General features: G+C 54.6%; 10 protein-coding genes across 10 annotated transcripts; 5 read left to right on the forward strand and 5 right to left on the reverse strand.

Annotated features, from left to right (window-relative positions):
* Nucleotides 1-363: 363 nt before the first annotated feature.
* Nucleotides 364-2255, reverse strand: J7T55_014626 (uncharacterized protein; the record flags this gene model as incomplete). Its single annotated transcript, XM_053134933.1, has 6 exons — nt 364-549; nt 616-1264; nt 1321-1330; nt 1400-1577; nt 1641-2070; nt 2122-2255. The coding sequence occupies 6 exons, from the start codon at nt 2253-2255 to the stop codon at nt 364-366; spliced, it is 1587 nt and encodes a 528-aa protein (XP_052987261.1).
* A 2035-nt stretch (nt 2256-4290) lies between these two features.
* J7T55_014627 (uncharacterized protein) lies at nt 4291-5628 on the forward strand (the record flags this gene model as incomplete). Its single annotated transcript, XM_053134934.1, has 3 exons — nt 4291-4597; nt 4672-5196; nt 5318-5628. 3 exons carry the CDS (start codon nt 4291-4293, stop codon nt 5626-5628), a joined length of 1143 nt encoding a protein of 380 aa, XP_052987262.1.
* Nucleotides 5629-7571: 1943 nt separating this feature from the next.
* J7T55_014628 (uncharacterized protein) lies at nt 7572-8133 on the forward strand (the record flags this gene model as incomplete). The annotated part of the gene is made up of 2 exons (XM_053134935.1): nt 7572-7607; nt 7711-8133. 2 exons carry the CDS (start codon nt 7572-7574, stop codon nt 8131-8133), a joined length of 459 nt encoding a protein of 152 aa, XP_052987263.1.
* A 753-nt stretch (nt 8134-8886) lies between these two features.
* On the reverse strand, nt 8887-9966 carry J7T55_014629 (myg1 protein; the record flags this gene model as incomplete). Its single annotated transcript, XM_053134936.1, has 1 exon — nt 8887-9966. The coding sequence occupies one exon, from the start codon at nt 9964-9966 to the stop codon at nt 8887-8889; it is 1080 nt and encodes a 359-aa protein (XP_052987264.1).
* Nucleotides 9967-10621: 655 nt separating this feature from the next.
* Nucleotides 10622-12168, forward strand: J7T55_014630 (uncharacterized protein; the record flags this gene model as incomplete). The annotated part of the gene is made up of 2 exons (XM_053134937.1): nt 10622-10914; nt 10977-12168. 2 exons carry the CDS (start codon nt 10622-10624, stop codon nt 12166-12168), a joined length of 1485 nt encoding a protein of 494 aa, XP_052987265.1.
* A 994-nt stretch (nt 12169-13162) lies between these two features.
* Nucleotides 13163-14675, reverse strand: J7T55_014631 (uncharacterized protein; the record flags this gene model as incomplete). Its single annotated transcript, XM_053134938.1, has 3 exons — nt 13163-13581; nt 13666-14205; nt 14270-14675. 3 exons carry the CDS (start codon nt 14673-14675, stop codon nt 13163-13165), a joined length of 1365 nt encoding a protein of 454 aa, XP_052987266.1.
* A 2128-nt stretch (nt 14676-16803) lies between these two features.
* Nucleotides 16804-17937, forward strand: J7T55_014632 (uncharacterized protein; the record flags this gene model as incomplete). Its single annotated transcript, XM_053134939.1, has 1 exon — nt 16804-17937. One exon carries the CDS (start codon nt 16804-16806, stop codon nt 17935-17937), a length of 1134 nt encoding a protein of 377 aa, XP_052987267.1.
* A 1309-nt stretch (nt 17938-19246) lies between these two features.
* On the reverse strand, nt 19247-20252 carry J7T55_014633 (uncharacterized protein; the record flags this gene model as incomplete). Its single annotated transcript, XM_053134940.1, has 2 exons — nt 19247-19778; nt 19885-20252. The coding sequence occupies 2 exons, from the start codon at nt 20250-20252 to the stop codon at nt 19247-19249; spliced, it is 900 nt and encodes a 299-aa protein (XP_052987268.1).
* Nucleotides 20253-23991: 3739 nt separating this feature from the next.
* J7T55_014634 (uncharacterized protein) lies at nt 23992-26101 on the reverse strand (the record flags this gene model as incomplete). Its single annotated transcript, XM_053134941.1, has 4 exons — nt 23992-24052; nt 24133-24652; nt 24707-25796; nt 25847-26101. The coding sequence occupies 4 exons, from the start codon at nt 26099-26101 to the stop codon at nt 23992-23994; spliced, it is 1926 nt and encodes a 641-aa protein (XP_052987269.1).
* A 1044-nt stretch (nt 26102-27145) lies between these two features.
* Nucleotides 27146-27875, forward strand: J7T55_014635 (D-tyrosyl-tRNA(Tyr) deacylase; the record flags this gene model as incomplete). Its single annotated transcript, XM_053134943.1, has 4 exons — nt 27146-27152; nt 27221-27399; nt 27503-27724; nt 27804-27875. The coding sequence occupies 4 exons, from the start codon at nt 27146-27148 to the stop codon at nt 27873-27875; spliced, it is 480 nt and encodes a 159-aa protein (XP_052987270.1).
* Between the last annotated feature and the right edge of the window lie 22 nt (nt 27876-27897).

Raw genomic sequence — 27897 nt, forward strand, 5'->3', positions numbered from 1 at the left:
TGAATCCGATCCAAATGTCTGCCTCTTTTAAGGCACTGCGAGTTTCGCAGCTCCTTAAAATTCTTGAGCTTCATTCCTCAGCCAGTTCCCGAGGACCAGTGCAACGGGCGACACATTGATCCGGCAGACGCAGAAGGTGATATATGTATCAGCGACCCTGTTCTAAGAAGCTTCACCGTTTCTTGTGCGCGGCTGATGGGGAGAAACATTTGAATGTTTCTGGTGGTAAATAAGATGTAACTGAAGCAAGAACAGTACAGCTCCAGCTTGAGTTAATTTTCCACCTTCCGTACAAGTCTTCTCGCGCAGTCCATGAAATGGTATCGCTAGGTTATTCCGTTCCGTCAATGCATTACGAGATATTCAGTAAAGCTCTACAGCGTCAAAGATGAAGTTGGCACTCAACCAAGTTGCATCTCCAGAGCCGCCAACACTGATAGTCAACGTATTTGCTCCTGCCTTCAGAGCACTGGCGGGAACACTCCAAGTGTACTGCTCGTTATAGCCGTGATAAGCTCCACGGGTGACTCCACGAGAGTCAATGAGTTTCTAAGCACAGGGTCAGTCAATCAAGGTGTTTCTTAGGCCATAGGATGTAGCCATTTAGGTTCTTACCGGTGCACCTGGATCACTTCCAGTCCAGCTGCCAATCTTGGGAATGGGGCGCCCACCCTTGAACGACAACGTTGTCCCGATGTGCAATGTCAGCTCCTTAACCTGGGATGACGCCAAGTCAAAGTTTATAGTAGCAGGGCTGCCTTGCTTTGACCAGATAGCCATGGGGAACGCATTGGCAGATGAGGATCCAACAGTGTACGTTCCACTCCACGACGACATCCGCGTGTCAGAGGGGTGCATGCGAGTAATCTTGTCGCCGTTCTTCAGCTCGAAAGGTTCGCCATCAAACTCGCCGATACGGAAGATTGGTGTGCGTTGGGCCTCTTTGGAGGCAATGTTCTTCGTCGCGGCTCCACCAGCAGTGACTGTGACTGAGTCTGAGGAGACCTCATACTCACCCTTGTAGAGCTTCATGGTATAAGCTCCGGGCTTCATCGAAGGAGATTTATATGCACCGGTGGTTGAGTCGGCGTAGGTCCAGTACTGGGCCTGACTATTATACCAGTGGACAACACTTTTGAAGTTCGACGGCACACCAGAGGCAGTACCTGAAACGGAACCACGTTGGCTGGAGGGGACGTAGCCCTTGATATTCAAGCTTTCAAAGAATGAAGTGTCCAAGTTTGCAGAAGGCGTGCCGCCGTTGCTTGATGTGCTGATAATCAGTAAATACTAGTTAGGAGTTGATCGGAATGCACTCACGTAAATGTCACTGCATCATTTAGAGTTAGCCATCAAAGCATTGAGGAAGGAGTTGAAATTGTATCCGAAAGTCGCTTACTTGCATAAGGGCCCATGAGACCGAATCGCCAGGCTTCGGTACGAACATGTCCGCTGTTCATATACCAATAGAGCTCTTGTTCGTCATCAGATGTCTGGCCGTTGATATCTCTCATGAACGGGCCGCCCGATGACGTCTCGTAAGCCACACCAGGCATGATCATGCAAAGAGCGACGTTCTATGGCTGCTTGTCAGTATACTAAGGAGGCATTCACAATTACTTGGATGAGGAGGAACCCACACTTCCGGTGACGCAGTGGACTTGATCGTCGATAAACCTGTCGGAAGTGTACATCTTGCAGCGGGTCTCGCCGCTGGAGCACTTGAAGGTGTCCTTTCCCTCGAAAGCCGTGCAGCCTCGCGTGTCACCAACGTTACCGTGGACGCCAGTTGGCAACAGATTTGTCCGCAGACGGGCAAGCCAGCGAAGCTCGCCCGGGTCAACCTCTCCGGTGATATAGGTTCCCATGTAGATTGTTGGATCACCATTTTTCGCGACGAAGTACTGTGTGACGGGATTACCGCTAGACGCAACTGTGATTTTGATGTACCCGTTGATGGTCTCTCCAGTCACGGTAGAGGAGCCCAGTCCGGAGTTGATCGCGGTATTCTTAGCGGTGCCTTGATACTCGACTCCCTTGTACTTCAAGCTGGTGATATCCCCAGTAGACCTATGGATTGTCAAAAATTCATTTCATACGCGGAACGTAATGGTGCCCTACTTGGAAACTACGTAGACAAGATCGCCTCCTGTGTCGACGGTGTACGAGCTGCTACTAGAAGTGAGCCCGAAAGCTGCAAGCGCACCATGGCTAAAAGCTGCCACCACCGCAACAACAAAGGGTATTGTAATCATGATGAATTTTCTTCGTCCGGTGATTCCCAGCGTAGTTGGACAAAGGAGGCAAGGCTGACGTCTGGAATCGTCATTTAGACATTTTCGTCATTTGGCCTTACCTGCTTGTCCGTATTTATACACAACCAGCTTGCCTGGCCACCTTCCCTCTCGAAAACCGTATCGTTAAGCGGACCCCTACGCTCCGTAGTGTGGGTCTTTCATGTCTAGGTTTTTCGAACCTGGGATTGGATCGTTTCCACCGACTTGCCTGGTTGCGGTGAACCGCGGCTGAATCACAATGCAGATGGGGAATTGTGGTAATCAAACCCCAAAAACTTAAATTGAATTGGAACGGCAAGTGAGTTTGAGGTATCACCAACTTCTGTGAAGTGTCATTTTGACACACTTAGCACATATAAAACATGCAGATTACTGACATGAACACTTTTTACATGAAGACGACTAATGCCTATGTAGTTAGAAGCTGCCTGACAATGCGGCAGGATACGCCGAGACTGAAATTTGAATGCTTGGCTACTGGTGGAGGAATGTTTAAGCCTACCTAGGTACCCTTCTAGAACTTGAATATCTCGGTCCTTCAGTGCACGGGTGGAGAAGCTGATCCTCCCCTTCTGGTAGCTCTAGAAGCCACCCCAAGACCATGACAAATCCTGTGAGGATCGACTTTACAACCCGAATCGGGATGTTCTATTCGAAGGGCCATGCACTTTACGGTCGGAAACAGGTTCCGAGAGCAAGAGGAACCACCCCGCCATTCTCATTCAATCGAATGTAACAGATCGTGGAATTCATCGTTGTGATTATCCAGTAGGACTTGCTATAACATAATGGTCTCGGGCCTCGGGTTGGCATAGGTCCGAGGACTATACTTGCACAGCACGTTCCCAACATGTGTAGCCTTCTACCATTGCGAACTAACTAGTCTTCTCTCCGTAGCTCGTAGGCTAGAAGTTCTTTTTATAACTTGCAGAAGAACGACGTCTAGATCGATTGGCCTAAACAGCAAAGACTGCGTCCTACTCATTATCAAGAGTGATGATTGCTATTGATCAGAAGTGTGATCTCCATAGTCCACGCGGTCTGAAGTGAAGACCCGTTGAAAGGAATTCGTCTTCGCTTCGGGAATCATTCGAGATATCTTCCCAATGACTTTGGCCTCAGCCTCGTGCTTGGAAAGCCATTAGTGACCAAGAAAAAGCCACAACCAATCATTCTGGCTAGAAACTGCTTTCTGATTTGGTGGCCAAGGACCTGAATTGATTTTCTTTGGGACCGAATCGTTTCAGGCTCGCTCTAATCCTCTTACGGCTCGGCGACAATTCTTGAATAGTGCCGAGATCAGGTACATGTATTCGGCCCTCGCTCCAGCGAGTGGTACATACTCATTTCATGGATGTAAATCGCTCAAGCAATTCATGAGCAGGTTCATATCGTCCATGACGGTGCCACGAATAAAGACGCGCACATGAATAAGGCGACTTCAACTTCCTTCGATTTAGTGGAGGCTCGTTTGAAATAGCTAACTGACAAACTGTACCACATTCGCTCGACTCTCTCGGTTTGGCTTTGACCGAGACTAATGTTACCTCTGGCTGTCTAGCTTGATTAATACAACCAACCCCATGGCTCGGGCCGGAGGCTTGCTATTCTAGGAAAGATGTTGATATCAGAGCAGGGAGTACGACACTATCAGCCCGGCCAAGATGCCAAACACTGGTTCAGCAATTGGCAACACATCATGGCTGAACCTAAGGAGGTAGCGGACGGAGTTGAGCTGCCGTTGTAAATTACTTGCACAGCCAAACCAAGTCCAGAACGTCACCTGCTACTTCTGGACAGTTGTATCATGAGGGCAAAGGGGTTATATCATCACGAAATGATCTTTGTGGCGATCATAGACCTTTTTCCTTATATGATCGTGCGATGGGTACATCATGAATTATCGAACGGGTTCTCGAGGATATTTATTCTATGTGGGCCAGCCTCGCAGTTCCGAAGTCTCAACTGACATTGTGAAATCAAAATTGATACGATGCACTTACGGCTCGTTACATCCTCATTTTTAGCAGCTGGTGCCTTGGGCCAGTCGGTTTGCACCAGCACGGTCAACATCGGTTTCAGTCCAACAGCCGTCCAGGCAATCGCCACGTCCAAGGCCAAGTCTAATTGGGAGTGGGGGACGAACTCGCAGGCACTCTTAGAACTCTATGACCCTGATTTGTCAGTGTATAGCGATAATGCCTTCCCAGGAGGCAACATTCCTGACAGGAAGACCACGGCGACAATTTACGCCAAGGGCAAGATCGTGACGTCTGGAAATACTTTGACTGCAAAAGGAGGTACGATAACCACCTTCCCCGCCTTGCGATGAGCACAAGAAAGATAAAGTGGGACAAGGCTGATACCAAAGCAGTCAGCGCGGGCGATCCCGCCTCGCTCGGTGTTTTCGCAATCATGCTCGGCCAATCCGACTCGTCCACCTACTCACAGGCTGCAACGCGACAAGTCAACGAGCTTCTGAACAACGTTCCAAGGTACTCCAACGGAGCCATCAGCCATCGCTACGACGCCACCATGCTGTGGTCCGACTTCATCTACATGGTACCGCCTACCCTGGCATATCAGGCTGTCGCAACGAGCGACCAGGACCTGCTGCGGACGGCAATCAACCAGATCGGCCTGTACCGCGACATCCTACAGGACAAGTCCACGGGCTTATGGAAGCATATCGCCGGGTCGCGTACCGATGCCGGGACGTGGAGCACGGGCAACGGCTGGACGACCAACGGCATCACGCGGGTCCTCGCCACGGTCAAGCACTGGCCGACGAGCACTGGTTGGACCGCGGAGACGCAGAGCCTGGTCCAATGGGCCAAAGAGATCATCGACGGGACTATCTCTGTCGGCCCGGATGCCGGCAGCGGGCTGTTCCGCAACTGTACGTTCTTCCGCCCCAAATCCACCCCTGCTGAAGAAGTCCCGTTACATGGATCAAAAAGGTCCCCTATGCTTTGAAGAGGTATACACGTTGCTATGTCGACTGACTGAGTCTTGATCAGACATCACAATGAGCAGCAGCTTCCCTGAGACTGCTGGGACAGCGGCGCTGGCCGCATCCGTGTATCGCCTCGCTGTGCTCGCGCCCGAGACGTTTGCCACGTCCAATTACATCGGGGCAGCAGACGCGTGGCGAAAGGCCGTCGTGAAGACGGTTTCGTCAAACGGTCAGCTGGCCCCAGTCGTGAACCCATACAGCTATACGCAGAACACGGCGTATGATGGCCCCAGCCCTGAGGCACAGGATTTCGCTGTCTTGCTCTACACTGCGTATAGGGACTGTATCTGCGCGGATAGGTGCATTGCAAATTGAGAACAAAGAACAAACTTTCGAAGAGATTCCAGCAGCGATTAATGTCCCATAAAATCATTGCTGCTTGATGGAAGACTTGTGTGTTTGAGGCTCACTCCGTCGAGGTATAATGTAGAGTATATCGAGACAATATACGGGGTGCTCGATGGGATTTTAAGTATGCACTTGAGGGACTGCAAGTTGAGGCCATGACGACTCAGTCTTTCGGAGGCCGTGAAAACAGCCTGAATGTGGCATTCAGGCGTGAGCTTGTAGCAAGAGCGCGAGTCTGTCATCTCTGGAAGACAACCGGAAGTAGGGTGCTGTATGCACAATCCGACGGTGGCTGCGCCCAAACTTCCACGCGTTCTCCAGCGATCTTAGTTAATACAGTGGAACAAGGCCCTGTGTTCCGAGGTGTTACGAGATATATTGGTCTAGTCACGTGATGAGAACCCATCGCCAGAGTCGTCCTATGGCCTTGTCCGGGCGGCAGTCCTAAGGATATGGTTGGTTTTCTGTAAGTGGACTTCTTTTGACCTCGTCTGAACAGTCGAATCAAGACCATCTCGACAGTCAACGAGGCCAATGAGATTGAGAGGCAGGATAGTCGTAGATGATCCACGGTTATTGGAGGGATATCACCGAGGCGGCAGGGAGGACGCTGCCCCAGGCCAATTCCGCACCTTCGATGGGCTGGAGGTATCTGCACGCTGCAAATCATGAATGCGTGCTGCGCGGGAGGAGCCAAGTCCATGCAAATGACCTTTGGTCTCGGGTGCAGCAGCCGTGGGAGCTCTCACACACGGTGATGATCCCTCATCTCATGTGACGGAGCAGATCGAATCTGACTGCGTACGGGATGCAGGGCAATAGCGCAAAGGGAGGCTGCCCCTGGTTCCTGGTGGTGACCTATAGCAGAATGGGTCTCGTGGCCTGCTCACCCAGTCGCCCTGCTGTACTATCACCGTACCGTGTCACTGCCGATCGCGTTTCGTGGGTTACGTCGATGAGTCAGAGTAGACTCGGGCGTGTTTCCATGGCACTTCTTCACAACAACAGCCATCGAGTGGGTGCGAGATGCCCAAGCTGGTGACGACGAGTGTCTCTCGACTGAAGGCATGAATAAGAGTGGGCCCAGTGGGTCTCTTGCCAGCTGGCCATTGGGCAGGGTATCGATAATACCCGTCCCCGATAGCGCATGGCACGACACGCCCTTGAGCAGCCAAGCAGGTACCGCAGCAACGACGTCTCTAGCAGGCAATTGCATGGAACGGCCATATAATAAGGCTTATAAGAGAAAAGATCCGGGCTGCCTTTTTTGTTCACAAACAGGGATTTTTCTTTAAGAGCTGACATCTGGGACTTTTGAAGATTGGAAAAATTATCCACGTTCTGTTGTCTCACAGCACAAGATTCCTCAGCAGCATTCCAGCCCAAGAAGAAAAGCCCACCTTGGTACTTGAAACCCAACCTTGGCCTTGGAAGGCTACTACTGCACAGGCCGAGAGGAGCCACCCCTCCCCCCACCTGGTCACAGCTCCAACAAAGCAAGGTCGAGTTTGACGTGCCCAAGCGGAAGTGGGTGCAGCAGAGAGCAGTGCCAACGCCAGACTGGCCCGCGCCCGCTTTCACTATCCCTAGCCTAGGCCAAGTGAGGGGGACCGCACCCACACCCACGCCCCCAACCCATCCCACTTCAGAGAGAGTGTGTGGCTTGCACTTGCTCTGGGTCCAGAAGAGGAATCCCCCCGTTTACTTCTTTCACATCCACCTCAACCAAACCTCCGACACCTTCAACTTTTGCGACCATACAATCGACCTCTTTCCCTCGAGTGAGAACTTCGCATTTGATACCCGACCACACAGTGGAACAAAGCACCCGGCTTGCCTTCGTGCAGACCACAATTGGGACTCGAACCACCAACCACACACACATACTCTCTCACCATCACCTGCCCGCCATGAACCCCCTCCAGAAGAACAAGATCGACGTGAGCGTAAGTCCTCTCCCCTCCCCTTTCCGAATTCCAAAAGAAGGAAACGCATGATTTCCCAAGATATATCGCAATGGCACGGCTGACCTCGGCCTTCACGTCACAGTCCCTCACCCCCGAGGAGCAGCGCCTGTTCCGCCTGTACGGCAAGCTCCCCTCGCGCTCCGACCACTTCGCCAAGCACCTCAAGGAGCGCAAGTACTTTGACAGCGGCGACTACGCCATGTCCAAGGCCGGCAAGGGCGACGGCGTCGACACGGGCACCGTCGGCAGCCAGCACCCCGTGCCCGAGAACATTCCCCACAACAGCGGCGGCGCCGGCACCAACGGCACCCCGGCCGGCCTCAACAAGAGCGGCAGCATCTCTAGCGCCTCGGGCGTCGCCGGCATCCTCGCCGGCAGCCCCGCCAAGGAGGGCTCCAGCGGCCTGGTCCGCGAGACGAGCGCCGAGGAGGAGGCCGTCGTCGACGGGGACAACAAGGAGAACGCCGGCGAGGGCGCCCAGCAGGGCATTCCCATCCGGTCATGAGTATGGGCGGAGTTGACGGTGGGGGAATGGGCCCCCGGGTCACCACTCACGAGGGCAGCCACCGCCGCCTGCTCGGTTCATACTACTTCGATCGTTCGTCATTTGATGGGCTGTTCTACGAACTCTCTTGCGGCCTCGCCGAGGCTTGTTCTTTTGCACGGCAACGTTGCTCGAAATTTGATTCCATCGTCACGCGGGGCAGAGTGTTTTGTTTTGTGATGACAGAATCGTGGTGTAAGGCGTTGAAGGAATACCGGGACCAGGGCAAATTGCTGAGAAATGGATGACAGACATACTAGGTGTATTGGCCCGAATGTTTTTATCGCTTCGTTCTTGGTCCTTTTGTGCGTCCCCACGCATATTGCATTCGCTACAGCATTGTCTATTTTCATTTTGTCTGTCCATGTTCGCGTGTACTGGCGCGGCGTCTTGAATCTTCCAATGCAGACGAAGTCTGCCCAGAAACAAACCTCCCAGATTGATCGGCGGAAATGTGAAGGCATCATAGGTCACCGAGGCCAGGGAAAGCAGGCGCAAAAGAGAAAAAAATATGTCACAAAAGAAAGAAGGCTCGGCATCGAGGATGGGTATGGTGTACGAAATCATGTGCCTTCCACTTTTGTCTATTTAGCTGTAGTCAAACCTGTCTCCTTTTTTGATGAATGCCTCCGAACGCCAATGGAACCACTGCCCAGGTGTCCCATCCCGGTGGTGTTAAGTACCTACATCTTGACCATGATGGCGCTATAGTTCCTAGTTCAGCGCCTTCTTAGCGAGCTCGAGCGCACCCTCGAACGTCTTGTTCCCGCCAATGAAGCCAGCCGCGTGGACAAAGACGCAGCCCGGCACGCCAGACACCTTGTCCAACTCCTCGTCTCTGACGCCCCGCCATTCCTTGGGCAGCGCCTTGCGGCTCTCGAACGAGTCCTTGGTCACGGGCACCGTCTGCACCCTCCACTTGGCGTCGGGCGTCGGCTTCTCGGGGTACAGGACGTACAGCACCCTGCCAGCCTCCTTGTTCTCCTCCTCCAGCGCATACAAGTGGTCCTTCCAAGGACAGCTTTGACCGCTCAGCACCATTATCCTGCCCTGCGCGTCATACTGCGGCCTCTCGTTGAAGGCCTTCTCCACCAGGGCGCGTGCCGGCACCCAGGCCTTTACGTAGTAGTCCAGCCCCCGGTCGAACTCCTCCCCGATCCTCTGACTCGCGGTGACGAACCTCTCGTCCTCGGCAGCCTGCGCCTCTACCGGGTCGCTGGGCACGGGGTCGTTCCAGTTGGGGTTCAGGCGGCCCACCATGGCGCCCAGAGTGAAGCCGCCGTCGCTGAACCTCTTCTCCAGACCGGCGGCGGCGATGCCCTCTGGGTCGTACGCGCTGACGCCGTTGTCATTGGCGTCGACGGCCTCGACGAAGGACTCGTAGATCTTGTTGTAGATCAGGTCGACGGTGCTGGGGTCGGCATCGCTGCTGCCCTCGGCGGCGCTCCTGTTGGCGATGATCTCTTTGCCGAAGTGCATGTAGACAAGCCCGGCGGAGCTGAGCTTGGTGTTGCGGCCGGGGAAGACTGTTGTGAAGCCGCGCTGGTGGTGGTCGAAGCGGCGGCGGTCGGCGTCGTACTCGCCGCCGACGTCAACGACGGTGTCGCAGGTCTCGAGCACCTTGGGGTCGCGGGTGCGGATCAGGCGGGCACCGTGGTAGCGGGGGATGTGTGTACGCAGCATGTGGACGGCCAGGGCCTCGTCAGCGTGGAAGTGGCCATTGTGGGTGCCAATGGTGACGGCGGACGAGGAGTCGTTGGTCTTGAGACGCTTGGAGGCGGATTCGGTGGCCATTTTGAGGATGGGAAGGCGCCTCAGCATGCACCAGGAAGGCGAGTTGGTGACGGAGGTCGTAGATTAGGATGTGGTGGTTTTACTCGCTACGGGAGAAACACAGGAATCCAGGATGGGAAACTGAAATATTGAAATCCAATACAATGAGCAAGCAAAATTGAATCGCTGCTCATTCGTTCCCCCGCGGTAGGTGGGACGCAGAACGTGGAGCTTCTCGCTGTCCACCGGGGGAGCTTGGACCACAGGCCTGGGCAGCAAGTACATAGCGATTATTGGTACGGACAGGGTCCAGCAAGGTTCAGATCTAGCCTGAGTTGGCTGGCTGCGAGGTGCCTGCCGCGCTGCGCCTGTTCTAATAGTACAGCACGTACAGTAATCCTGGGAGCTCGCGACACCAACCGAAGCGTCAAGTCAGTCAAGCCAGCTTCTCATTGCCCTCCCTACCCGACATTCCTTCCGCTTCTCATGCTCCGTTTGCAGACACGTTCATCGCGGTTGTCAATACACCTATCACCTCGACTTCGGTTTTAGGAAAACACCAACAAGTCATCGCATCCCATCAAAATCCCTACACCAAATACATTTGACGCCTTGCCCCCAACAGCCTTGCCCGGGATCCGACAGCACGGATTCCTGCACCTTTCGGCTGCATCCCATGTCGTCCATCACAAAGGAGAGCCTTCTCAACACGGACAGTCACCGCACAATGCCCGCCGACGCCAACGGTCGCGTCCGGAGTGCCTCGGCCCTTGCCGATGACGACTTGAAGCACGAGGATGGCGGTCCTGATGTCAGGATGGCCGATGCGAAGCCTACGTACAAATCGTGGAAGAAGAAGTACCGCAAAATGCGCATCAAATTCGACCAGAAAATGTCACAGGGCGAGGATCTCTATCAACAGGAAGTCAAAGCCATGAGGAAAATCAAGCAATTGGCTATCTACAACGAGTCCGTCTAGTCCCTGGACCTGTCCCATTACTTACAGTTTGCCTTGCTAACAGCCCGCGCAGCCGTCTTCTTGATTTGCTCACAGACATCAACAATCGGCCACAGGTCCCCCTAGAAAGACGCATCGATGTTAGTCTCGATATTCCTTCCGATGCCGAGGAAGGTTTCATCTTGGACATCGACAGGGAGCCGCGACCTGGCCCTCGACCTGCCAAGTCCCTGAAAGAACTTATCAAGGACACACCACACCTGGATTTCGCTGCCACCGCTGAGCGCCTTCCCGAGCTCGCAGCCGACCTTCTTACTGGTATCGACTCGCCTGCTGCCGAGGCCACCCACCAGCAACACCCTCCTTCGTTCCTGACTGCCGACGACATTGACAACTACCTGTGGGAGGTCGATATGCAAGCCAAGGCAGAGGCCGACGAGCGCGGCGAGGACGTCGAAATGCTTCCCACACTTGCTCCCCTAGCCCGAGAGAGCGGCGTTGGCGGCTACGGCGCATCGACAAGAGGCGCCACGCCCTCCTCAGCGCCACCCAATCACAAAGACACGTCTGCTGCCGGTGCCAGCAGCATCAGCACGACGAGTCGAGATTTTGCCCTGCGGAACCCGGTGAGCGTGTACAATTGGCTAAGAAAGAACGCACCCAAGACATTCCTCCAAGACAACGAAGTTGGCGAGGAGAAGAAAGAGAAGGGCCACAGCGGTGACAAGCAGTCGCGCAAGGCCCATCGTGCGGCGGATGACGAAGATGACGACGAGGAGACTCGTACACCCGCTCGGAAGGTGGGAGGCGGCGGCCGCAAAGCGAGCGGCGAAGGTGGACGGCCGAGCACAGGGGCAGGCCGCGTTAAGGGCGAGCGGGCATCCAAGACGGAGCGAGTATCCAAGAGATCCAAGGCCGTGTCCGGTAAGGCCAAGCGGCAGTCGATGGATGAGACCATGTATGATCTGGACGAAGATCTTGGTGTAGGTGCGAAGGCATCCGCCAGCAAGGGCAAGCGCAAGCGCGTTGCCGTGGACGACGACTCGGGCTACCGCCCTAAGGGAGGGTCAAGCCGCAGGCCGACTAAGAGACGGAATAAGAACAACTCTGTCAGCTTGCCCTCGGCGGGCGGCGCCGGCCCCGACGACAGCATCGAGGCTGCCGGAAAAGCCGAAATATCTGCAGCGAAAAAGGCGGCGAGGGAGCAGGAGCAGGAGGATGCACAGTCCGCATCGGCATATGCAGATGCGCAGCTCGATGACTAGTGGCTAAGGTAGGTGCATCGAGATGGGGAGGCGTCTGCACGAAGCATTCAGTACCCAGCACGGGTGTGAGCGGTACTGTGCCGGCAAGTTCGCTGGACAATTCATCAGAGGATTTAGACTGTATTTTACAAATGCATCCCGTCAGACTATTTCGCACAGGAGTTGTGGTCCATTCAAGAGTATGTTTTGGCCGGATAAACATCGTCTCCTAATTCCAACCCACTATCGTGATTGTAGATCTCATTAGACCTGCGAGATGAGGCCCAGTCCCGTATGACCATCGGTATCCGTCCAGGACTCAGCGTAGACCCTTCGGACTCACCCACATCCACTGAGACCTCGTAGGGTGCGAGGGGAAAGGAACTTTTTCTGGGAGCATGCCATCGCCTACATGGGCTTGGATCGAATTGTTCTCAACGATTCCGAGTGACCGCCCGCATGCGCGTGACTAGACTCCAGGGAATAGCTGCGAGGTATCTGAGAGCACGAGCCCAAAAGGTCATATCGCCAGAAAAAATACACCATCAAGGCCAAATTTCTAGCTGCTTATGTAAATGCTCTCCGTATGTACAGCAACACATTTGCAACAACTTTATCCTCAGATGTCTCCTTTATTTCCCTTTATCCTGTCTCCAGCCATCTCTGTCTTCGCTTTGTAGGGTTCGCAACGCAGAGCAACTCGGTAGCAAATGCAGCACTCGCATACAGGAGGATATGAAATGGGATGAAATCCAAAAACGGATAGATAGATGGCCGACTATGCAAGAACAATGAAACAGGAAAATGTGCACCTTCCCAATACCCAGCAACGTGGCCGCCCCGGTCCAGAAGGAAACATAACCGAGCTCACGCCTTCTCACGCGGCGTCCGCTTAGGCCAGTGGAGTCCGGCAAGACCCAATTCACAATTCTTTTCCCAACCAATTGCACCAGCAAGCCCATCTGAAACTTGAGTACAATTTCATTCGCTTGGCAGTTTCTGTAATTTCTTTTCATTACAGCTTCTCCTTCAGCAGGCCCTTCATCCTCCTCTCTACAGCGTTGAGGTACTCGGTGGTGGTGACATGGTCCTGGCCCTTGCCACAGGCCAGCGCCAAGTCCTTGGTCATGATACCGTCCTTGTCAACGGTGTCAATACAGGCTTGTTCGAGGCTCTCGGCGAAGGCGACCAGCTCGGGCGTGTTGTCCAGCTGGCCTCGCTTGGCGAGACCGCGCGTCCACGCAAAGATGGAAGCAATTGGGTTGGTCGATGTCGGGTTGCCCTTCTGGTGCTCGCGGTAGTGGCGGGTCACTGTACCGTGGGCGGCCTCGGACTCGAAGGTCTTGCCGTCGGGAGTGATGAGCACGGAGGTCATGAGGCCCAGAGAGCCGAAACCTTGGGCGACAATATCAGACTGCACGTCACCGTCATAGTCTGTGTTCAAAATGTGAGTCTATGTTTGTTGCTCAAACAGCCCATGGCGGTCGTTCCCATGGAGGTTCAGGGCATTTTACTCACTCTTCAGAGCCATGACGTATCCGCCCTTGCTCTTGATCATCTGAGCCACCATATCGTCGATCAGGCGGTGCTCGTACCAGATGCCCTTCTTCTCAAATTCGGGCTTGTACTGCGTGTCATACAGCTCCTGGAAGATGTCCTTGAAGCGGCCGTCGTACTTCTTCAGGATGGTGTTCTTGGTGCTCATGTAAAGCGGCAAGCCCTGGTCGAGCGCGATCTTGAAGCTCGAGTGCGCAAAGCCAGTGATGCTCTCATCCGTGTTGTACTGGGTCTGGGCAACGCCACCACCAGACTTGAAGTCGTAAACCTCGATCTCCTCGGGCGCACCGCCGTTGGCAGGGGTGTAGACCATGGAGAGCTTTCCAGGGCCGGGGATAACGCGGTCCTTTGCGCGGTACTGGTCGCCGAATGCGTGACGGCCGATGACAATGGGCTTCTCCCAGCCAGGAATGAGGCGCGGAATGCGGGGGATGATGATCGACTCGCGGAAGACGGTGCCGCCGAGAATGTTGCGGATTGTGCCGTTGGGCGAGAGCCACACTGAGCGCTGATCAGTCACCCAATTCCACGGCAGCTTTCCGGGCCTAGAGGCGAATAGACTCACTCTTCTTAAGCTTGAACTCCTCCACACGCTGCTCGTCAGGGGTAATGGTGGCACACTTGACACCCACGCTGTATTTCTGGATGGCCTCGGCGGCGTCAACGGTGACCTTGTCATCGGTCTTGTCACGGTATTCCAGGCCCAGATCATAGTACTTGAGGTCGATGTCGAGGTAAGGGTGGATGAACTTGTTCTTGATATCCTCCCAGATAATGCGGGTCATCTCGTCGCCGTCCAGCTCGACGACGGGGTTCTTGACCTTGATCTTGTTAGCGGTCGCCATGGTTCGCACTATGCCTGCGACTCTGAGCGCAGGAGCTGCTTGTGTGACGGGAGAGAGCCTGAAGCTAGGGCGAGCAGAGGCGAATGCAGTGCGACGAAGAGTCGCTGCAGCGGCGGCGGGACGCATGATGGGCGGCTTGAAGGGTGGGGGACCCAGTATCAGTATCAGAGAAGGGTGCAGCAGGGAGCAAGGTGCAAAGGCGCAGATGGCGTCGAACCGGGCCGTTACACAAGCAGGCCTAGCAGCACGGGATTCGTGGTACAGCAGCTCAGAGCCGAGGTTGAAGGTCTGGGACTGGGAGAGAAGCAGAGGATGCAGGTCTAGCACCGGCGTCCAGCAGCACAGCTCGGCCCAGCGACAGTCGACAGTAATAATAGCAGCAAGGCGCCGAGGGTCGCAGCCGACGATTTCTCCGTCTCGCAGATCTCGGCACTATCGTCGCAAAAAAGAAGTGGGCCGGCCGTGAGGTTGGCTGGGATCTGGCTCCGATGCCCGGATGGTTTATAGCCGCAGAACGGAGGAAAGCCCACTTTCGGCGTGGTCGGTTGGCTAGTAGCTAGTATGCAATCGAATGTCGTGTGGGATGAGAATGGGAGACACGGGAGGTGAGGAGAGGGGATGAAGGTGAAGATGAAGGGGAGGGCGCGATTTTGAGGGAGGGGGGTTTCGCGACAGTTGTCAGGTTTGGGCTCAGTATTAAGTGTGCGCCTGGTCGCCTGTTCTTGGGTGGTATGAGCGGGCGGGCGCACGGAAGGAACCCATTTGGGTGTTGTTTGGAGACACACTGACACACACTGCAGGACAGGAGTGGAGGAGAAAGAAGGAGGAGCCTTGCTGCATGCGAGCCATCAAATCTGTTGGAGATTCGGCCAGAGATGCCGCGGCACAATAACTGTACCCTGTGGTCTACTGTAGTACAGAATGTACCTCCAAAAAAGAAAATGTACAGCTTCTTCCATAGTGTTGCGACTCTGCTGCAATCTTCAATACGACCCAGCAGTACACCTACCTTTTCGAGAGGAGACACGCCTGGTCTGTTCTCGATTGCAAATAGACATGCATGAAATTGGCATTTCATCCAGATGGTCGAGGTCAGTCCTAATGCCTGGCAGTATCAGTCTGCCTTTTTTTCTTCTTCAGACACAAGAGGTACACACCCAAGTGCCCATGTACCCAGGTACTCCTGCACGTCTTTCCCGTCCTTACTTCCCCGCAGTCGCTAATCAGGACCCTTGATTGACATGGTCAGATGGTGGGGGCAAACCTGGGGAAACCAAAGACAGATCGTCGCAGGTTCCGTCTGATTTGGTGTTGCAATCGAGCCACCATCGTCTGGGACTTTAACTCGAAACGGCCACAATACAGCTTCCCGTCAAGGAACCCCTTGGCTGTTTTTGGTTCCATTGGCAGCAATTAGACTCGACGACTGCATACTACGAGGCCACTCATCACAGCTTCTACCAGACACCAGATGAACAGGTCTCACAGGTGAGACCTGCCGATGATGATATTCCGTGGTCGATTGGTGCTGACGTCCCGGTCGCCATCTCTCTATCATCACTTTACTACGAACATCCATCAGAACCTTGCCTGAGACGATAATTTTCAAAGAGACGGTTATATGTTGACTCCACCTACAAAGCATCAGAGCCTGTTTTCTCTCCATCCTACCGCCAGCGACCAGAGATACTCGCCGCGGTATGTTCAGCGAATAGATACGTGCCGACCTCACCTGCTCTCCAAATAATTCTGGAACCCGGGCACTCAATACTGGGATGCGCCATGAATCCAGCTATGTGCGGCCCGTCTCGTGGGTTCACACTTGTTGCTAGTGGTAGGTATCCGGCAGTTCCTAGCATCGTGTCAACGTCGTAAACGGGTTATCACTTTGCTTTCTATGACGCGAAAGAGCCGACTACTTCTCCATCCGGCCATCTCCGCATCTATTCATTCGGTAGACCATGTGCGGCAGGTGTAACGCGGTAGGCTGCATCGCTACCACCGTGCAGCTTGACTGATGCCCATTCACACCTCGCGGCGGGGCTCGGCACGTCACGACTACACCACGGTACTATCATTTTCTCCTCACAGACGTGGTATAAATACTATCTGGGTTGGTATGCGGAATGGGTTACAGAATGATTGTCCAATGCACCTTCTGATAGATCCCTTGTGACATTGGAGCGGGTGATCGCAACCTTCTGTCCCAAATTGCTGCGAACAGGATCAGGCGCAACCATCATCCAACCACAAAATGCGTGTTCACTCCCTCGCGCCGGCCGCCCTGTTGGTCACCTCAAGCCTGGCAGCCCAGGATCCCCGCATTCAGGTCGCCCTGACCCTCGACACGCCCTGCAATGGCGTCAGCACAACCGAAGACGGCCGGCTGTTTGTCCTCTACGCCCGCGTCGACGGCACGCAGGCCCAGGGCCTCCCCGAGGTGGTCGAGTGGGTCAATGGGACCGGCGTCCCCTACCCGGACGCCAGTTGGAACTCATATGCGGGCCCGGACAGTGACAGCGACCCGGCCACCACACTCGTACGCGTCAACAGCCAGCGTGTCGACCGGGACGGCAACCTCTGGCTGGTTGACACGGGATCCCCCGGCTTCGGGACCCCCGTCATCCTCCCCGAGGGTCCGAAGCTGGTCGTGGTCGACACGCACACTGATGAGGTCAAACGCGTCTATCCCATGGGCAACGTGACCCTGTCAAAAAGTCTCTTGGACGACATCCGTTTCGATGCCACCGGTTCCAGAGCCTACCTCACCGATGCGGGCGCGGGCGGCGCGTTGATTGTCCTGGACCTGGACAGCGGGCGAGCTGTGCGGCTGCTCGAGGGGGACCTGTCAGTTGGGGCGTTTACACCCACGAGCGGGGAGGGGAAGCTTATGTACTCTTCTACCGGGGAGGCCCAGTATATATACGCGGATCAGCTCGAGGTCAGCCCGGACGGGAAGTGGTTCTACTATCAGCCCGCGTCAGGGGGCATGTCACGTATCGAAACGCAATTCCTTGACCAGGCTTTCTACAATTCGTCCATGGCGAGCCTGAGCGTCTTGTCCCAATATGTCGAGCCGTACGCCCTCACCCCGTCGACAGGCGGCACTGCCATCGATGCTGAGGGAAACATCTACGTGAGCGACACGGACCGTCAGGCTATCGAGAAGGTCTACCCCAACGGCACGAGGACGACGCTGGTGCAAGATGAGAGGCTGCTCTGGATTGATGCCATGTGGGTCGACAATCAGAAGAGGCTATGGCTCCCGGCTGCACAGCTGAACCGGGGAGTGCCGTTCCAAACGGATGGCCAGAGCAAGATTGTGAAGCCGTTGCATGTTTACACGATTGATATAGGGGTTGGCCCCTCTCCTATTGACCACGCGTGAGCTCTCAACAAGCCTCGAAGCTACGGCAGTCTCTAATGAACAGCAAATTGACTGCCAGTCGGATTTGAGCCATGTATCCTATTTTGGAAATAATCATTCAAATTGTTCATTGCCAACCCAGGAACATTCAGCTCCATATCTTACAATACAAAAGCTAATCTAGGCTTCATGTATGTTTTCTTAGCGCGGCAACTGGTGCTGTGCAAAATGTTATGCAGTACGATTGGGCCTGTTTTGATAGATAGTACTTGCAAGCAATAAAACACAAAGATAAGAAAGAAATATCACAAGAGCAAGCTGGCTTTTCTAAGACAATGAGGATGCGAGATGGGTCTAAGGGAAGTGACATAAAAATGGTATTTTGTATGGTTTCTACACTGCCTCAGTGAAGCCTGACATCTCTTGTCCTCATGCTGTGTAACCACACCAACGTATGACGCACCAACAACATTGAAGCCAACACACCCTCCCCCACCACTACTCTGCCCCAAGCCTGCGCCTCATACAACGCCAGTCTGCCTCTCTGAATAGTCCATACATGCGTCAGCCTCAAAATAACACCGTTACGCCTGCCAGTCTGCCTTGAAGCCACATATCGCGCCATGCCGCATCCCGTATGCAGCAGAATAAGCAACGCCACCTAGGAAAACTCCGTAGCAGAAGGTTTGAACATGCAGAAAAACAAGCAAATAAGAAAGAGAAGCAGGCTCTGGAATGACGAATCTTGGTCACAGGAAATCTTGGAACGACGCCACAGCTGGCGAGAATCTGTAGGCAGCAGCGAGAAGGAAAAGGGGCGGGGGCGCGGACAGCAAGCAAGACAAGCCACAAAACATTCGGTGCCCTAAAAACTCCAGACGCCCGGAGGCCAACGCCAGGTATGATGGTGAAAGTAGCGAAAGGGAAAAGGAAACGCGTCTTGAAAACTTGGAGCGTACAAGAATAGAATAAGCCACAACACCACAAGTCTCGCTGCCGCTTGCCACGTATTTTTGTCTCTTGTGTGCGTGTGCGTAGAGGAAAGTAGAAGGGGTGAAAAAGATATGCAAGGGAGTAGGCAACGAGGCAGAACGCCGAGACGAAGATTGATAGGACAGCCTGGCGACACTCAAACGTGGTGCCTGTCTTTGGGGCTGCACGCTGTCCTGCTCGTCTTCGGATAGTCGTCACCACATGTGTGCCTGTCAACAAGATTCGTTGGGGAAAGGTCCTTGTGTCACAAGTCCCCCCACACCTCTTCAGCCAGACAAGAACCAAAATCCCCAAGCGGGCACAGCCCCCAAGCAAACCACCGACGGGAAGTCCCGTCTCAGTAAGCCCTCGACGAAGACGACGACGACAGTGACGAGCCCTTGCCCATCCGCCTCTTGCGCGCGTTGATCCGCTCCGGCTCCAGCGTCTGCCCGCAGTCGCGGCACTCCCAGCCGCAGCGCGAGTACGACACCTTGCGCAGGCACTTTGTGCACCGCCACCAGCTGCTGGAGATGTTGCGGTCGTCGAACCAGCCCGCCGCCTCCTTGCCGTTGCGCCGGCACAGGTCCTCGCGGTGGTAGTCGCGGTAGTGGGCGCGGCAGTGGTCCTTGCGGCCGAAGGCGCCGATCCCGGCGCCGCTGGAGGACGAGGCGGTGGCGATTGTCTCGAGGGGCTGTGATGTCGAGTTCGTCGCCGCCGCCACGGCCTTCTCGCTCCGCGGGCACCTGTTGTAGTCGCAGAAGTACGTGTCCGGCGGCTTGAGGTGCACGTGCTTGATGTGTCGGTCTAGGTCTGCCGACCGCCGGAAGGCCTTTTGCCGACAGCCATCGTAGAGGCAGACGTATTCTGGCGATGGGGTTGACATTATGCTTTGTAATGTTAGCTCTTTGATTTCGAATGTGTGACAACGGAGTCGCACGGCAGGCAGTGGATGTGGTCAGAGATTTTGAATCCCTGAGAGGTTCGTGAACTTACCTGCTTGGTTGGATGTTGAAAGAGCCGGTAACAACTTGCGGAGAACTGAGTGTATTTTTGTAACCGGGGATAGTTGTGTCTGTCCAACGGGTCGTGTGAGGTCTACTCGTAGTGGTAGCAGTAGATCTTGGTGCTGAGACTTGATGATGGCCGTAGTGAGGCGAGCTGAACTCGAAATCAAAATTGTCGAGGCTTGGGGACACCTCATACGTTGGAGACCCAAAGGATGTCGTGTCGTCAGAATACCCAGACAGGCTTCTTTGCAGGCTCCCGTTATAGTCGCCGTAGTCCGGTAAGTCGTTGGCTCCGAAGCCGATGTCGTTGGAAGCGGTGGGCACCCTTATGTAGTTGTATTGAGCGCCAGACATCCTGGCGTGCACAGAAGGGCCACCGTCGACAAGACGCGTGAAGAGAACTAACACAAAATGATGTGGTGGGAAATGATCGCAAACAAAATTCACAACGAGGCTCAAGACAATATCTTGCTGAAGGGAGAGGAGAGGCAATTCTCTAATGTGGATGTCGTACCCAGAGAGTGGATGATGAGAACCCTTGGAGTGAGGTTAGGTCCTCGACCACGGCTGATATATGTAATTGTCTAAGTAGAGCATTGAGCGATTGCTGTTCGTCACGGCTCAAGTAAGTCTGTTCCAGCAAGGCTTGACAGAATTGGCACTTTTGGCATACGAGGCGAGCAAACAACACCGGGGACAAGAGATGGGATGATGGGGACAGGCGCTTTATTGGTCCGCATGCTTGGGCGTTTGCTCTCACGGCCACGATGGACGATGCCGACATAGGCGATGAGGCATAAATGTGCAGGACTATCGGAACAAAATACACTGTCCTTTCCTCCCGAGCCCTACCCTACCAAGACGCGATGGAGCGTCGCTGACGCGCAAGGAGATTCGGCAGGGAGAAGAGGCTCAACTGCAGGTTGACTCACCCTGGCCTTCTAGAAGTCGATACAGCCACATAACTTGAAACACTGCCATTCGCGAATATGCAGGACCGCAGTATTAGAGGGAAATAAAAGCGCAGAGGGACCCATGTAGGAAAAGCTGGCGCTGGTGACCTGTCAGGGGTGGTGTGTCCTATCAGATCAAAACTCGGTGAGCAAGGAAAGTGATATCGAGTCCCAAGTACGACGGCCGGGGAGCCGAGTCGAAGTAGAGGCGTGTAGCAAAGGACCCAAACAACGGTAGAAACGGTGGAAACGGGGCGGTGACATCAAGCATGCTGGAGGAGGGATACGCTTGAGTGAGAAACAACGGTCGAAACAACCTATCAGTCTGTGTCCCCTGACCGAGGCCTGATAACCTGCAGATGGCGGTCGCCTCGATGGGGCTGACAAGCACTAACGTGCCGTCGAATAGAAGCAACGCAAGTGGACGATGTGATGCTCATAGCCGTCGAACAAGGGTGAAAACATGGCGGGGTGGTGTAGGAGGGAGAGCGACGGCTCCACATAGGCATGAGCCGCGATGCAGGGTGGGCAAGGCTTGCGGCGTGTATAGGAAGAAGAGGGTGTGGTGTGCCAACGTGTGTATGTTTGCACGGCATTTCACCCTTTGGGACGAGGACCCATGGTGACCGCTTGGCCATCTGGTAACTGCACACCGACGAAGGTATCGACGCAATCCTCTCGGCACGTATGAGCCATTTTGTTTGTTCGTAGCGAGGCCGTCAAGACCGGATGGATGAACTTGGCTCCCCGGATCGGGGTCAAGTGGCACGCGCAGCTGGTCATGAGGACACGGACAGACCGGGGACAAGGACATTGAGAGCTCTGGTTCAAACCTGACAGAGGCGATGATGTAGTCCCTGCCCCGGGGTGCCAGGTCAAGTTGAGGTACAAGCCGAACATTGAGGCGTATTGGGGGCTGAGGGAGAAAGAAAGACATACATGTCGTCTGCGCCAGGGACCTGCAGATCTAGATGCGGAGCCGAGTGAGTAACACATGTAGTCCTCTAATGCCGGCCGGCGTGGATTCCGCCGCATAGCGTTAGACAAGAACTGGTCAGCCTCAACTCTCGGCTAGCCAGTTAGCCAGTGCTGCTGCCATTCGTTCAAGAATGCGGCCTTAACTGGTCGGATTGCGAGTGGTTCGCCTGCCAAGCATCGCAGCAAAGTAGCGGTTCGCCCGACAGTCTGCCTGAGCTGCCTCATCGAGGAAAGGGTGTTGGTGCACTGGCGCCGTTTGCTTGATCCTGTTTGGTCGCACCGCGCAGCATCATCAAGGTGCAGCTTCTTGGGGGAAGCAGAGCAGAACAGGGCTCTCAGCAGAGGATCGACAGGTATCCATGGTGCTTGACGTGCGTTCCTCTGCGGCGAAAGCCGGGCTGGGGGGTTTTTGAGCTTCCAAATCTGGCCATGACGATGACCATCCGCCGGGACCGACAAAGGGTTTCCCCATCGACTGGTCAGCAGGACCCTCCAGGGCACAAAATGCCTCGATCTTGGAACCAATTTAGAATCCTTCCAGAATCCAAACCCCTGTATCAGCGTTTGGTGATCGTGGCAGCCTAGGCCATGGCTGCTGAAGCTTTCTCACCGACCGCTTGCTTGCATCAACGTCGCGTCTGTGTGGGCCTATGACAGGATCCGGGGAAGCTGCCGACGCAGCTGCGATGGCCCCCAAATCGGCGTGGTCACCCGAGCACGGCACAGCACCCGGACCTGCAGGATATGACGCCGCAGTCCATCGTGGCATGGTCTGGGCAAAGATTGATTAACATGGCGTTGAAGAAAGCGCGCACGATGCTTACTGGCCCGAGAAACCGCATGTGGAAGCTAGCAAGCCGGCTGCGGTGACAAGGATTTGCTTATCTGGCGGGCTTCTCTGTTTCGTGAGCAAGCTCGTAGGTGCCGCGATTCTGGCAGTGCCAACATTGATTGCTGCACGTCATCTCCAGGCAGCAGCTGGCGTTGGGGCAGTACAGGCTCACCTGGGGTGCTCAACCAGTGGGCACAGCCACCAGCAGCGGGTCGAAGCCTGATGCCCATAGTCGGGAAGAAATAGGGTCGGAAGGGAAGGGGTGGAAAGAAGATCAAATGCAAAATCCTGAGTATGAAAGTGAACACTGCAGATCGAGCAGGCAGGCGGCTGAAGCAACAGGGCAACGAGAAGGCAACTGGAACAGTAGAACTTCATATACCTATAAACCCCCTGGTTGTATTGATACCTGAAAGCTCACCATTGAGATCAAGGGGTGCGAGTTGGGCAGCAATACATGCGTCCGTCGGAATACCATTGTTGTGTGTGTCAAATTTGCAGCCAGTGGATGTCAAAAATTGAAGCACTTGAGGATCCACGGCATGTATTCAAACGCGGGCAATGGAGCAGGGCTGGCGAGGACACCACTTGGGTCATCTGCACTTGACAAGTTTGGAGGCATTCCACCAGGCTTTCTGCATCGAGGTGAATTTGATGGTGTGGGCTCGGCGGGGTGAAGTGGCAGCATTTGTTGGTGAGGCGTTAATCATAGGCTGGTCATGCATATGTGCGCCTTCTGTCAGCCTCGTGTACCTGATTCGCCGCGAAGCTACGTCGTTTCAGTACATCCCTATATGCATCTGTGCACATGCCATTAACACATTTCGTTCTCGACAGCATAAAACCAAGATATGAGAATAGAGATTGGTTTGCTGGCAGCAAGTATCATTAGTCATTTTTTGAACCGTGGACTCTGAGCTATTTCCGTCGATGCGCTTCTGGCCCGTCTAGCTGCATGGTTGTTATTGACGTCGTAGAGCGTGTGCTCCTGAGACATTAGTGCCTCTGTTTCCATTCAATGTGGACAAATTGTTGCCAGTACACACTCGAACAAAACCTGAAAATGGCCGTCCAACGGACTCCCACCCACCTCAGTGGAGAGGCGAGCGGTTGCCATCTTCCCCATTCATACCGGACTCCCCGGGCCGAAATTCTCTGCCTTCCAGAAAACCCCTTGAGAGCAAGAAAGGACGCCGCAGTGATCCCCGAAAATCCTCGGGAGTGCAAAAATCATCCATCCTGATCGTCTCCGGGAGATCAAAGAAAACATGAGCCTGCAAAACACCGTGCGGGACCAGGCAAACGCCTGTATCCCATCCCCGAATATCTTCTAAACTTCGTCCTCGAGGAATTTGTAGGCGAATTTGAAATCGGCCTTCCTACGGTTCATCCTGTGAGGCATGGTGTTAGCTGAAAGCGCGACGCAAAATGACGACACAGTCTCATGTAGTGACACCGCTGGAATACTGACCACGTCGATTCATAGTCAAAGAATCGGTATGTGCCTTGCTCGAACTCCTCAGTGATGTTCTTAGGCTCCTCATGCCTCTGGAACCACGTCTGGTACTGCTTGTGGAACCGCCATGCTTGGTCCTTGAGCGCCTTGGCAGCCAAGTACTGCTGGTACGTCCCCTGCTTGTAGTAAAAGGCATAAAATAAAGTGTCGTTGTCCACTTTTGTTGGCTGGTACAACTGCGGGTTGTCCATTATCTGGAGTGGCTCCTTCGGCCATGTCTTATTCGTGTTCCAGTAGCTCTCGGGGTAGTAATTGCGAGGTGGCTCCGCGTCCGCAACGTCTGGGGCCATTTTACTAGAAGCCGCAAGCAATCGTTGCGCCGAGGGCGACGTGGCAGGTGCAGTAGGGTTCGCTTTCGTCGCTTCCCATGACTCGACGAGATCATCCAGAGAAGACGGGAGGTGGTATATCGACTCCTCTTCCGGCTCTGGCTCGACAGACTTGACACCGTTGGTCACGCCGTTTGTATGAGGAGCTGCGAGAAGATTAGCATGGAGCGGGATTGACAAGTTTCCACCGCAGACACTACCTTTTGTTGCCTCAGATGGTTCGGGGACCGCCGAAGCTTTGGCTGTTGCACGGGAGGGCGCTGTCTTTGCGGCCTCGATTTTCGGCGTGGAAGCCGGCGGTGCAGGAGCAGTTGCGGGAGCTACAGGCGCAGCCGGTGGATGTTTTGCTTCCGCTTGTTGTGGCACAGGCGCTGCTATCTGTGCTGATGATATGCTCGGTGAACTTGTTGAACTCGTCTTAGACTGGTTTGCTAATGAAGAGATGCCAACTGCCGGGTGTGCGCTTGGTGGGGGCGGTAGCGGTGCTATTCCCACGTTGTTCTTGTCTGCTGCTGCGGCCGCCGCAGACGCATATTTCAGGCCCTCCCCAGGCGGTCTTGTTGGTACGGATGCCGGTTTCATGCCATTACTGCCCGGTATGGGGCCTGTCATGGTTGGTAACGAGGGAGTCGAGAGTGTTGCGAGTGTCGGCAGGGGTGACTTAAGTTGCGAGGACGGTTTTCTGCTCGTTGCTGAGCTTCCTGCATCTGCTGATGTCTTCTCCTTCCCTTTTGCTGCTGCGCTCGAGGACCTGCCTTCCGTCTCCGTAACGTCGTCCTGTACCGACTGCGTGTCCTGGCTTGAGATTTTGTCGTTGTCCTGGTTCATGCCAAATACATCTTCCTCCTCTTCGAGATTCAGGTCGTCATACATCTCCTCATCGTCCATGTATTCCTGAGACGTTCCCTCCTCGACATAGTACCGAATCGAATCCTTGAGGTCAAACACCTGATCTGCCTCGACGCCGCCGTTCATCAGGGATCTCCGGATCAGCTCCAACTTTCCCTGGTGCCACTTGTGCTTCTCGATGATGGTCTCGATATTGGCTATCGATTCCGCGTCGTCTTTCTTGGCCTTCTTCCCTTTCTTCATGCCGGCTTGTAATAGTTCCATGTCGGCCTCCATTTTTTCGATCTGTTCCTCCAGTACATCGATCTGCGAGCCGAGGAAATCGCTGGCTTCGAGCTTGGCTTTCTCCTTAGGGTCCAGCTTCGCAGCAGCAGAAAGTCCTTCTTTCGAGAACGCCTTTGTCTTCATGGTCTTCTCCACGGCCTTGAACTTTTCCATTCGCTGCAGCGCAGTTAGTGTCTCGAAACCCAGGGGTTGACCGCCAGACCAACCGTCTCAATCAGCCTCCTGTGCTCGATCAAAGGACCCTTGTCCTTGATGTCGTTGCTGGCTGCCCATGTCTTGATCTGATCTCGTAGTCTCTGCAATTTCTTTATTTCCCGCTTCAGACTGTCTTCGAGCTTTTCCTTTTGGGCAGGGTTATTTGACTGCTCGATCTTGTCGTAGATCTCGTCAAACTCTTCGATGCCTTCGGACACCTTTTTGAAGGTCTTGTCGACCTCCTGCGCCAGTTTCCGTGCTGCCATATCAACGCCGTGGCGCCGTGAAGGGCGTCCAGGAAAGAAGGTAGTAATTTAGGGAGGTATGTGACCGAGGGATGTCCGCAACCGTTGCTCGGCGCGGTGGGGGGATCCAAGTTGTCGTGAAGCTTCCGAGGAGCTATCGACGAGCTCGCTCGGGCCGCCTGTTAGTGTTTGTCGCGGTGGGCTCGATACCCAACGTGCGTAGTCGGTATGTACGTCTTCGAGTAGAAAAGGGCTCGAGGCAGGGCGCTGTCGGGTCTTGTTGGTGTCTGAGGAGGTTGGTGGTGGGGAGATGCGAGGAAGAGGTCACGTCGGCAAGGCTGCCAATGCTAGAGGTGCGCCAATCCAGCCAACGACTGAGATGACCAAACGCTGGCAGGGCTGGCTGACACGATGGCCCACACTCTAGACAGGTACAGGCTGTTAACGTTGCGGCAAATTGGGGTCCGGTCTTGAGCCAGTGGATAGGATGCAAGGCAGCTACAAGCCCATAGTCAGGTCAATGCTAGTGATCAGGGTGTTCTGGAATTCTCAAATCAGAATTTTCTGCTGTGTTGGGGGATTGACAGGCTTCAGACTTTGTTGTGTCTTATCTGCAACCCTTCCAAGTTACGTGCCGCCTGATGCTTGTGTACAACAGTAAGCTCAGCAGACGTCAGCCGCTCCATGGAGTTACGCAGGCGGCGCACAGGCCAGGCTCCCAAGGCGGATCTCAGCTGCCCACTTGCCAGCCAGCAGCCAGGCCGAGTCAAGACCCACCCTATACCAACTTTGAATTAGGCCTCGCAAGCCTGGAATGGATCCATTGGACCCCATGTGCCAGTGAACTGTCTCACGGCCTCACCTTAGACAGATGCCATATTCGAAGTGTCTAAAGTTGGCTCCAGTTACGGGGTCTCTGCAGCTGCATCTGCATCTGCACAACGGGACGATACACAGGGGATTCAGCCAACATCTGTAGGGGGCGGGACGTAATTAGCACACTCAAACTCAAACAAAGGCATATTGGACAGACAGCACAGCTACAGGCAGCCTGTGAGTCTCAAGATGAAGGGTGAGTTGTCTTCCTGCAGCTCAATATATGTGTTCGTGTTCCCAGCCTTTCTCATCAGCCGCTCGCAGCCATACTCCAGCGAGTGCTTTCTGCATCTGTTACTGTGGAAAAGGAACTGGTCTCCTCCATCGGCAAGGGCGTTCTGGTCTTCGCTGCTGTTGCCCCGGGGGATACAGAAAAGGAGGCCGAGAGCCTGGCGGCCAAGGTCATCAAGTTGAAGTTGTGGGATGATGAGAATGGTGGAAGGGTATTTGGCCCCCCCTCCCTCTTCGCCTATGTTCCTCCTCAGTTTCACCCTCGGGCCGCTCTTGTCACACGCTGTGCCGTGCTGTTGCCTGACATTTGCATAGTGGAAGAAAAACGTTCAAGACATCGGTGGAGAGGTCCTCTGCGTTTCTCAATTCACCCTGCTCGCCTCGACGAAGAAAGGCAATAAACCGAGCTTCCACCAGGCCCTGGCACCGGACGAGGCGAAACGGCTGTACCACTACTTCCTGAGCAAGGTAAAGGAAGGATATGCAGCGGACAAGGTAAAAGATGGCGTCTTCCAGGCAATGATGGAGGTCGCTCTCGTAAATGATGGGCCGGTAACCAACCTTTCCCTCTTCCGATGCTGGCGCAGAAGGACAGACTCACTAACGCTGATTCCAGGTCACGTTGGAGCTCACCGCCGGGAGGCAACAAGAGGCCGAGGATCTGGCCAAGCCAGGGATCACTAAATAACCGAGATACTTGAGGCCGATGG

This window comes from Diaporthe amygdali, assembly GCF_026229845.1.
Source record: "Diaporthe amygdali strain CAA958 chromosome Unknown NODE_50_length_292117_cov_63_955086, whole genome shotgun sequence".
NCBI lineage: Eukaryota > Fungi > Ascomycota > Sordariomycetes > Diaporthales > Diaporthaceae > Diaporthe > Diaporthe amygdali.